General features: G+C 55.5%; 1 protein-coding gene across 1 annotated transcript in view; it reads left to right on the top strand.

The window, feature by feature from the left end:
* Positions 1–1,704: 1,704 nt before the first annotated feature.
* Positions 1,705–11,633, top strand: part of SYNPO (synaptopodin) — a 37,054-nt gene continuing 27,125 nt past the window's right edge. Inside the window, exon 1 of the mRNA XM_087429560.1 lies at positions 1,705–2,318. Within this exon, the coding sequence (XP_087285686.1) occupies positions 1,922–2,318 (397 nt within the window). The 5' untranslated portion in view covers positions 1,705–1,921. The remainder of the gene's footprint in view (positions 2,319–11,633) is intronic.

Genomic DNA, 11,633 nt, shown 5'->3' with positions numbered 1-11,633 from the left:
CTCTTGCCTACCAGACTCTCCCAGCACAGCTCCAACCAGAAGCCAAGGCCTTGACCTAGACTGCTGGGGGCGGAGGCCTGGCCTCCAGGTCAAGTACCACAGCAGCTGAAGTCAGTCCAGGCCCTGAGGTCACCAGTGCCCACAGACTTTCACAACTCTCAGGATTCTCACTGCCCATGGGTGTGTGTGTGTGTGTGTGTGTGTGTGTTCCTTTCTTCCCATTGTGCAATAGGATAAGTGAGATTCAGAGAGTTCACACTCACCAGATTCACACAGCTAAGTAGTGGTGGAATCCAACATCTGTTAACCAAGGTCTATAAATTCCAGAGTTTCCTCCCAAGTGTAATTGGCCATCAGCCCTGTCTTAAGCTCTACCTGCCCATCCTGGGGCCATCTTGTTTACCTCCGCGCTGTGCCCCCAGCTGGGTGGAAGTCCTCACAAATGACTTTCAAACCCTTGTCTCTGGCCTGGAAGTCTCCTCTGCTCTCCCGGCCCACATGTGGAGCTGACCATGCTCATCTCCCCCAGAAATCCCAAACTGAACTCATCTCCCTGCTCCCCTGAACACCTGCTCCTTCCCATTTATTCCTGGTCTCTATTAACGAAATCACGCTGTCACCAGAGTGACGAACGGGGCTGCATCCTAGACTCCTCCCTCTTCCTCCACACCCACTCTCCATCTGCCTCCCAGCCCAGCCAAGTCTTCCGCCCATTTCTCTCCCATCCATCCCCTCCTCGCATCCCTATAGGAAGCCTCCATCCCCTGTCTCTTGGATTATCATCACTGTTAACATTTCTAAATAATCATATTCCAGTTATTGTTTACAGCTCCCCCCACCAGATCTTAAGGCTTCATGAGCCAGAGTACCATATCTTCTTTATCCCCACTGCATCCCCAGTACCTTTTATGACATCTAAAATGTAATCGGAGCTCAGTAAATTTTTGTGGAGTGAAAGAATAGCCAACATGTGTGAAGTTATGTCTCAGAAACTATGCTAAGCTCTCTGCATGCATTTTCTCACTTGATCCTCATTGTAACACTATGTTGGAGATATTACAGTTCCCATTTCACAGATGAGGAAGCTGAGGTTCAGAGAGGTCATGTGACTTGCTGCCCACCACACAGGTGGTGGTCTAGCTCAAAGCATGGGAATGCAGGCACATCACTGCATTGTATCCCTGGGTGCACAGCCTCCTCAGGGGGTCCCTGGCCCCAGTCTTGCGCCCTCTGCCCCACCGTTCCCCTGGTTCCTGTGGCATGTGTACCTTTGGTGGCACGTGAGAGCATTCTTTGTAGGCAGTGCCCAGATAAGTATTTTTAAATAACTAGATATTTATTTAATGTGTATAAGGGAGAAAAATGACTTAGCACAACATACTTGTGGTTTTCCTGCAATTATTACTTAAGATAAGTCTAAAGTAATAGAAGTTATTTAAAGTTGATTTATGGAAAAATATTAAGCAAATAAAGTGTCAGGTGGCATAAGGGTATGGCAAAAATTTGGGATGTCAAATGACCGAAGCGTGGGTCTGTCCCATGGATGTGTGGGACTTGTACCCCAAACCCCAGCCAGTTCTCAGGGCCACCCTAAAGTGGACAGCTCTCAGAAATTCAGCCTGGAACACCCAGCCAACTGTCTCATGTGCTGTTTCTTTTCTCCCTGTGCAGATAGATCGTCTTGAAGGGGGCCTCGCAGACCAGAGACGGGTTAAGAAGGAGGGCTTGGAGGTCCACCACCCCACCCAGCCCAGGAAAGCCTCGCAACTGGACCTCACCCCAGCTCGGAGTCGGCTGAGGAAGGCAGGGCTGCAGAGAACCAGAGGAGGCCTCCAGAGGAGCAGAGACCAGAGCTCACACAGGTGGCTCCGGCCCCAGCCCAGGTGCCAGCTTCTCTGCATCCCTGAGGAGAGGCAGCACCATGCTGGGCCCCCACCTCCCATCCCCACCCGTCGGACCCAGCGAAGGCAGGTCTACCCCCTGCGCCTTTGAGATCCCTGACGGGAGCTACAGGTGTCTGGCCTTGGAGGCTGAGGAGAGCGGCGGTGAGGAGGGCCTGCAAGGAGAGGCGGGGCTCACAGACTTGGAGGAAGACGGGGTGGCCAGCAGGAGTGCGGACAATGCCTGCAGAGCCACCCAAGGGGCCCCACAGCTGCCCAGAGCCCTGGGCATCCAGCCCCCCAGCTGCTCCAGGGAGGCACGAGGGGGTTCCCAGCAGGACAACAGGGCCGGCCAGGACTGGGCCATGGCGAAGGCTCGGCAGGTGATGACAGCCAGCCTCAGCTCCAGCCGCGGGCCCAGCATTGCCCAGAAACCAGGTAAGCTCATGTCCCTCCTGCCCTGGACTGCCAGAGTCACAGGGGACCCCACAGGTCCTTGACACAGAGGCTCCTGACCCAGTCTCCCATGACACATAACAGTCCGTCAGAGTCCCACGGGCATGCCCAAATTAACAGCTGTGGAGAGATGGGGGCGGCTGTGAGTTACGTGCAGTTCTAGCTGTACCACTTCTGAGCCCACTCTTTTCTCTGCCAAAGAGGGCACGTGAGGAGGCAGTGAGAGAAAGCCATATTATCAAGCTTGGTGAAAAAAAATCCATCTCTCACTCTTCTCTGCCCTTCAATCATCCGCGGTAACAAATGACCATGGAGTCTGAGCAACTGATGGGGCAGAACAGCCTCACTGAACGCACTGTGTGTCAGCTCCTTGGGAGCTAGGGACGCAGCACTGGGCACACAGATGTGGTTGCTGCCGTCGTGGAGCTTATGAGGTACAGACTGAAGACTTTGATCTGATCCGACCTCCTAATGTTACAGGTGGGAAAACCGAGGCTCAGAGTGAGGAAGAGGCTCCTCCAGGTCTCTCAGCCTGTTGGTGGCCGAGCTGAGCCCACATTCCTCACCTGGGCCTTGGTTTCCCACCTGTCAGAGATGAGAGAGGCAGGACCCAGGCCCCCCAGGCTGCAGTGAGGACCCGACAACAGTGTGTGGGGGAGAGCTCGCTGTGCGCTGCACGGAAGGAAGGAAGGAAGACTGATGATGAAGTTCCCACAGGAGGCAGGGGTTGGCAGCACAGGGCGGGACTGGGAAATCACACTGAATCACCTCCACCACGGGGCCCATGGAAACGCTGAAGTGGGTCCAGATGGGCAGGACGTGAGCCGGGCCATGCTCGCTCAGGCGGGAGCCGCTGCCAGCAGATCCTGGGGGTGCAGGGTGTGCGGGGGACACAGGCCTGGGAGGGCTCATGCGTCAGGAAACTAAAGGAACACTTCATTTCTCTGCGGGCGTCGCTGACGCCCGGCTGGCATCTCACCAGCCATCCCGCCCACTCTCTTTTCTCAAATAATCCTCTCCAGGCTCTGACCACCCGCCGGGACCACCATTCCCTCACCATGCTTGGGACACAGAGGGAGCTGGGAAGGAGCAAGGGGGGAGCCTTCAGTGTGTCTGGGGCAGGAAGAAGGAGGACCCCAAGAGGGTCTAGCAGCCTTGAACTTGGAGGTGGGCCCTCATACCAGAGTCAGCCCAAATCCAGGTCGCCTAGAGCCTGAAGCCCCAGGACCTGCTCCCTTCCCTCTCATGGACTGTGGCTGGGGGTGGGGAGACATGGTGTTGATTCTGGACACGATGCCAACCAGCCACACCCCAGCAAATGCCTTCCCCCTGGTGAGCTTCAGTTTCTTCATCTGTGAAAGTAAAATAAACATATGAGCCCTACCTACCTCATAGAGCTGTTGTGAGGTTGCAGTGATCTTAGATGGGGCAGCATTTTGGAAATTTTAGAGTAATCTAGATAAGCATGTGAGGGATGCTGATAATAATTAAAATGATCCTCATCAGCTCAACGATATCACAGCTATTATTTCTTAAGCCCTTATGTGCCAAGCCCACTGTACTACAGCTTTACACATATCTTTTTATTTCATCTCATCACAATCCCATTAGGAACACACTGTCATTATCTCCATTATACAGATGGGAAGATTGAGGCTCAGAGACTATAAGTGACTTGTCCAAGACTCATGGCCAGCAAGCTGTTAAGCCTTGATTCAATCACAGTGTTGTGAATATGGGGCTTTGCTCTTAGCCACCATTGTATTCTGGATTTATAAGGGAGAATGTTGTCTGTTGACACCCCGGAGTGAAAGAGGCAAAGGATGGAGAAAAAGAAGAAGGGACTACGTTTAATGAATCCTGTTGGTTTCTCACCCGGAGCTAGGTCATTTCATAGTATCGCATTGTCATTGATCTTACATAGCCTTTCAAGACAGATATTATTCTCCCCATTGTACAGGTGAGGCAACTGAAGCTCAGAAACTTAAGTCCCTTGCCTGAGGTCACACAGTCAGTGTTGGAGCTGAGACACTGATCGTGTTCATCTTGCCTCACAGCCTGGTTCATTCCTCCCTATAACGTCCAGCCAGATGGTTATCCAGTTCTGTCCTGAACATTTCTAGGGACAGAAAAGTCAGGAGTGACCTTAGGAGGATGGAATGGGCAGGGAAGACCTCTTGGAGGTGGAGGCAGAAGGAAGCTGGGTCTTGCAGGAGAGTAGAAATCCGGATGGTCTTGGGTCAGAGCCCACACTGGCCTTTCCGCTCCTTTGGGAAAGGGAATGGCCAGAGTCCCTTCTCGCTGCTGGGAGATCCGGAGGGAAGAGGTCTGAGGAGCTGTCAGGTTATTAATGGATTAGGGCTTTCTTTTAAAGCTTCCTCTCATTACCTCCAGAGGATTATAAACATCTTCAGACAACTACACCCATCCTCTCGCAGTTATACCTGCCTCTCTTGAGGGTTCCCTGACAGTTTTAAGTATGGGGCACTGCATCTTCAGCCTTGGGCACCCACTACTTGGAGTGGGTGGGTACCAATGCCATTTCTCTAAGGCCTGAGTACCAGCTGAGCAGGGCAGAATGCGGTCCTTGGCAGGCTGGAGGGTCAAGGGTGCAGAGAGATGAGGTGGGCAGCAGCCTGCAGCTCGTTTCCTGCCATCAGCTGCTGCCAATTTGGGAGAATATATGTGGAAGGAGAGTGTCCTGTAGGGCTCACGATCAGGCCTTAGCCAGCACTAGTTAGTCCTCAGCTCACCAAGAGAACCCCATGCTACAGCTGTCCTTTCCACAAACTCTCACTGGTCATAATTGGTCATAACTGGCAGGGCTCATTGAGATTATTGTGTAGATAATCTTGTGGAGACTCTGAAGCCCAGAGATGGCAAGCGACGTGTCCAAGGTCACACAGTAAGTTGGTGGCAAAGCTAGAGCTGGAACCCTGGGCTTCTGCCTCCCAGTTCAGCTGCCAGGCACTGTGCTAAATGCTTTGTATGGGTTACTTCATTTCATCCTCTAAACAACCCTATATAGTTCACACTTCTCTGTGTTTCACAGATGAGGAAACTGAGGCACAATGAGTTTAGGGGACTTGTCAAAGGCTCAGGCCTGTGAGTGGAGGAGCAGAGACTGGAACCTCGGGAGGTCTGGCCCATGCTTTCAACGCCCCCCTGTGCTGACTGGTCTCCATGGAGACAAGGCAGCAGGCTGTGTGCTTCCTCCCACCCAGGGCTGGAAAAAGGTTGTTCAGGCTCTGGGGGATGGTGGAGGATTCTACCCAGCCATAATCCCTCCCCCTTGGATCCACTCAGGAGACCTGGGATCCAGTGCTGATCCACCCCTCCTTCTCCCCGGGCTTTGGGAAAGCTACCTTCCCTCCTCTCTGGCCACTTATAATTGGGGGTCCAGAGTATCTAGAGGATTTGGAGCCTCTGGGGTGGGGATAGGGGTGTGGATCTGGGTTGTCAGATGAGCCTTGTCCCTGGCCATGTCTATCTTGTTGAGGCAGAGGAACCCACGTCCATGATAAGAGCTGACAGTGGTCACTGGACCAAGCACAAGGCCCCTGCTCTTCAGGCTGTGGGAGGGAGGGCAGACAGAGAAGGAGGCTGGGCAGGGTGCCGTCCACTCACTTGCCCACGCCATAGTGACTGTAATAGGAGGGCAATGGTGTAGAAGCAGGGCTCACAGGTTCACGTATACCTCACATGTGCACTCACGCACACGCTCACACTCCCTACAGATGCACTCACACCCCCCACACACATGTATACACCGTGTTGTTATGCAAATACTCATGTGTATATACTCACACATCTGCACACGTGCACACATGTGCATGCCCTCAGATACCCACACATCCATGCATGGGGTATACACGGGCACATGCTCTCCCACAGACCCCTCTCACCCATGCACACCTAACTTTCACATATGGACACGCATATCAGATTTGTATACGGAGATACAGTCCCACCTGGAAACATACAAGCACACATATTCCCTCTCTTAGATACAGGTTAAAAGCATGTTCTTTTCTTCATTTTCTTTTGCTCGCACACCTACACTTTAAAATCTCTCTTGCATGCACACATTCTCTCCTACAGGTATATCCACCCTTGCACACCCACTGGCACACGCCTACGTACGGACCAAACCACTTTCTGTCTTCCTTCCTTTTCCCATCTCTTGCTGTTTCATACCCACCCACACAGTAATCTTAGCCTTTCTCTCTCTCCCGCTCTCTCACCCACACAGCATGTTTCCTGGGCTGTAGCCACTTTCCTAGCACATGCACTCGCAGGGCAGGCAGTTCCGTGCCCGATGCAGTTCCCCAGGACCCTCTTCGTGCCCCCCACCTCCACCGGTGATAGCCCCAGCACAAGAGCAGCCACAAGGCCACAAGATTTGTCTGCAGCCCATGAGGCCAAGCAGAGGGATGAGAGTGGCCAGGAGGGCTTGTCCCTTCTGTCTTGTCACCTGTCCTCCTGCACTCGGAGCCTGCCCACTGGGGACAGGGGATATCCTAAACCCAGGATACCTGCAGCTCTGCGTTTCACAGAACCTCGAGTGGGGTGGGCTTACATCAGCACATTTCTAACTTCCTTTAGCAGAAATCTAAACACAGAACCTTGATGTAAAAGGCAGATGCAAGTGGAAACACCCTGGTTGAAGGGGTGAGGTACTTGAAACCCAGGGAAACTTCGGTGAAAACCCAGGCCAGTGTGGTTTTGTTTCAAAATTGTTGGGGGTGTGAAGGGTGCTTTTTATCAGTCCTGTTCCCAAACCCACCGCCCCCCGCACACTGGGAGGGTGTGCTGGAATGTGGGACTCTCGACTTTTAACAGTGTCCCCACGTGATTCTTATGCACGCTGACTGCTGCCTTGGGGCTCTGCTGAGCGCAATCTGAATGGCATTTAGTTCCATGAAAAGACGGGGAACTGAAGCCCCAGAGACCCCCGGCACCTCTGCCCTTGTTGCTAGCCCAGCAGTTAAGTCAGGGGGTGGCCTCAGGCTGCCGGGGAGGTGGCAACCTTCCTCCGTCCCCATTCCCCTAAGTCCTACCACATAACAGTTATTCTAGTCACTGGGGCCCAGAAGACCGGGGGTAGATGGGCCTCAGAGGGTCCTGGATCTGGGTCTGAAAGGAAACGGGATGAGGGGTGGGAGGTGGTGTCAGTTATGGGCACAGAATCACAAAGACAGATTTAAAAGGGGGGTAGTGGGAGGGATGGAGAAAAGAGAGGGAGATGAGCTAGATGGGGAGACACGAAGAAATTGAGTGAAATAGAAAGCAGAGGCTTTAGGGACCGACCTAGAGATACAAAGAATGAGGGGGAAGCAGAGATAGACAACTGGGCAGCAGAGAGTGAGGCACAGGGAGAGGAAAGGGGGAGAGAGGGGGGCGGCCGGGAGACAGAGGCCGAGCCCGAGCCCGTGGGGGAGGGAGTCGCACCTCCGGGACTGGGCGGGGCGGGCGGGGCGGCGCTAGGGCCCCGGGGAGCGGGCGGCAGGAGCGCGCTCGCCCGCCCGCTCAGCCCTCGCGGCTCCGGGTCCCCGAGCAGCCCGCTAGGCAGGGGAGGTGGCGGTGGCGGTGGCGGCGGCGCGGAGGGGGCGTCCGGCGCGGGGCGGGGGTGGCGGGGGTCTCGGGGCGGGGCGCACTGACGGACGCGGCCAGGTGCGCGGAGGTGGCGGAGCCCGAGAGCTCGGGGACCGCGCGCGGCGGCTGGAGGTGAGTGAGGGGCGCTGGCCAGGCGGGGGTGCGGGCGCCGAGCGAGCCTCGCCCCTTCCCACCTGTGCTGTTCCTGGCGCCGCCCAGGTGGAGGTGGCAACACCTGGGTTCCAGTCCCGGCACGCAGGGTGACCTTGGCCAAGTCGCTGCCACACTCTGGGCCTCAGTTTCCCCATCTGTAGGGTGGGGGCCGGGGACGCTGGAGAAATCTCAAGGCTCTGGAGCAGCTCAGGAGCGGGATGACGCCCCGATGCGGGGAAGCTACTCCCCGGGGCTGCGGAGGCTCCAGCCCTCGAGACCCAACCCGCAAGCAGATCGGGACCGAGGTGGCCCCGGGCTCCCGGGTGGGCAACGGCCGGAGGAGGTCTGCGCCCCTAGCCCGCTCTGGGAAAGGTGGGAACCGCTTGGCTCAGGAAAGCGGCGGGTTGGGCTCTGCCCGGGGCTGGCCAACATGGGCGCCTGTGGGGCAGCGGGAACGGCGTGTGCTGGGCCCGCGCCCCCGCTCCCCGCTGGCGCGGCGGCCGGCGCTGGAGCCTGGCTGTGCGGGCGAGGCAGGCAGGACGCTGAACCTGCGGAGCGCGGGACCACCGGCCCAAGCCCCACCTGGGGAAATCGAGGCCTTTCCTGAGCGCCTGCGGGAGGCGGGGGCGGTGGGGAACTGTCCTAAGGGCTCCACATCATATTGTCACAACACCACCTTACTGCCCCATTTGCCAAGGTGAGCACAGAGGCCCTGGAGGTGGAGTGGAGGGTGGGGCTCCTTTCTGACCGCTACGCTGTGGAATCACGGGGCTACATCCAGGGCCCTGACAAGACCTCTGAAGACTCTGGGGAAAAGGTCTCCTTTCCTCCCCACCCCCACCCCAAGTTATGGGCTTATTCTGGATCAGGACAGGGACCCCCCTGTGTTCCAAGTCTGGGTTGTCTACAAGGGACCACAGTGAGCAGGGAAGACCTGGCCCCACTCCCCACCCTATCCCGAGTGGCAGGTGGCACTGGAATAAACCAACTTGCTGTGTGACATTGGGGCAAGCCCCTGCCCTCTCTGGCATGAGGGTACAACTGCATTGGAGATAGCAGTGCTGGTGGTGGCTGTAGGGGTAGTGATGAGACAGAATGCTGCTCAGAGGGACTAGGGCACATGGGGGTAAGGGACTGGAAACCTCATGGGTGTCAGCCTGCCTGTCACCAACCCCAGGCCTGGCCCCCCTCCCATGTTGGGGGCAGAGCCACAAACGGAAGACCTCCTCCCCCCACTACTTACCGTATTACCCCAGGCAGTGGGATGGGGCCCCTCAAGGGAGTTGAAAATGCCCTGTTTGGAGGAGGGGGTCCCCTCCTCTGTCTCCGTATGAGATCTTGGTTTGGTTCTTCCTCCTCTCTGGTCCTCAGTTTCCCCATCTGTACAACAAGGGGAATGGACTGGGATCACTCTAGTTTGATATTCAGAGAACTTCCCAAAGGCAGATTGTTTGCCGCTGTGCCACCCTGGTTCCCAGCAGCCACTTTTCAGGCCGGTCCCCACTTTGCAGGCTGACTCCTCCCCACCTTCCAAACTAGCACTAAATTAAGCTGCCGTGGGAATCAGCATTTACATGGTTAAAATAAGGCCTTCAACTCCTTCCCTCTCTGGTTAGCTGTTGCTCTTCCCCTAAGGTGGAAAGAGAGAAAAAACCCTGTGGCATTCAGGGCCCTGGTTCCCAGCTGATCCCTGGCCTCTTCAGGCAGCATTTTATCTAATCTCTCCATTTCAGAGCTGGGGAGACGGAGGCTGAGAAGGAAAGAGGTGTGCCCAGGGTGAGTCTGTGAGTAGAAGGCAGCAGAGCCCCCTTCCTTGGGACAGAGCAGCTCCTTGATAAGGAGTAAGGGGCTGAGTGGCAGAGGAGCATCTGGAGAGATGGGAGGAGCCCAGGAAGAACGTCTCTCCATCTCCTCTCCACCCTGGTCATGCCCCGTTTCCATGGTGGACGGTGTCTTCCCTGAGCCCACTTCTCAACTCTGGGAGGTGGCCTGGGGAGGGCTCAGCACATTCCCTCCACCTGCCAGGGCTGCCCTCCCACAAGGCTGAACACACCTCCAGGCCTTAGGGGCCTGGCCTGAGAGGCACCTCTTCCTTCAGGGCAGCTCCCAGGCTTCCAGACATGAGCTCATCAGAGCTGCTGATGCCAGGAAGGGAGGGACTGAGGGGGAAGCAGGCAGGGCTGCCCAGATCGGGGCACTGCGAGCCCCTGGGGAAGTGGAAGGGCGCTGTTGTTGAGGATTTGCAGGCTCTGGCCCCCATGGTAGTGTGGAGGCAGGGACGAGAGAAGTCAGCAGAGGGTCGACTGGAGTAGGGGTGGGGACAGGCCAGGTGCCCTGGGCTGCAGGGCAGAAACCTAGGGGCTAAGCCGACCTCTGCTAAGGGATTCACCCAAGGTCACTTGCTTGCTGTGTGACCTTGGGTGAATCCCTTGCTCTCTATGGACTTCACTGTCTCTGGCTAGCAACAGGATGGGGTGGGTCCTTAGACACTAGGGTTACAGTACCTCAAGGAGCTTGCATTTTAATTGGGGAGATAGACAAGAAAAAGGGAAGCAAAGAAATCCACAAGATATTTTCAGATAGATAAAAGTGGTATATATAAGACAAAAAAAAGCCACGCTGCTAAGGTGGAGAACCATTGGAGGGGCTACTTGGTATAGGTGGTTAGGGAAGGCCTCTCTCTGGAGGTGACATTGGAGTGGACACCTGAGTGTTATTTGAAGGAGTGGTCACGGCTGGCTTCATGGGAGAGGCATGTTCAGAACTTGGACCTAGAAGAATGGGAGGGATTTGGTTGGGAGGAAGGGTGTTTTAAAGGTTGGTAAATGGTCTACACTGGGAGCTGGGGGTGGCAGGTGGGGTGGCCGTTGGCTATAGGTTATGAAAACGCCTTCATCCCTTGGGGCTTCAGGCTGCAGACCCACAGGAACCCAGGGCCTATGATCTGGCCAGAGAGGTGGCTGGGCTCTGCTGAGTTAGGCCTGTGTCTGTATGAGCTCAGAGTCCTTTGTGAACTGTCCCTGGACACTGGGGCTCAATCGCTACCCATTGTGGCCAGAGGAGGAGTCAGTGTGGGGACAGCCTCCAGGCCCTGTAATTCCAGAGGCTTACAAAAGCCCTCTCTCTCCAGAATGAAATCTTTACCCACTGGCCACTGCCTGAAATTCCACCACCCTAGCTTCACCTTTTCCACTTGGTGAGGCAGTATAGTATAGCACTGTGTTGACCTTACCCTCCCCTGCCTGGCCTCCCGGCCTGCTGCAGGTGAAGCAGAATTCAGTCTCCTCCTGTGCTGCCTGCTGCTTCCTGGGTGGCTAACACACAGACGCTGGGGTTGGACCCCTGGCTCTCCTCCTGGCCAGCTGGGAGACCTTGAGCATGTTATACAACCTTTCTAGACTTTTGTTTCCTCATCTACAAAATAGAAACAATAATAAACCCTATCTTGTGCTGTTGTTCTGAAATTAAATGAGATGATAAATGCTAAAAAAATAACTATTGCTTATGAAATAGTATTATCATGTTTTGATCTGTTAAAATAGCAAGCCC

This window comes from Ceratotherium simum, chromosome 4 (genome assembly GCF_057802395.1).
Source record: "Ceratotherium simum simum isolate JZ-2026a chromosome 4, ASM5780239v1, whole genome shotgun sequence".
Lineage (NCBI taxonomy): Eukaryota > Metazoa > Chordata > Mammalia > Perissodactyla > Rhinocerotidae > Ceratotherium > Ceratotherium simum.
This window is presented reverse-complemented; position numbering and strand designations above follow the sequence as displayed.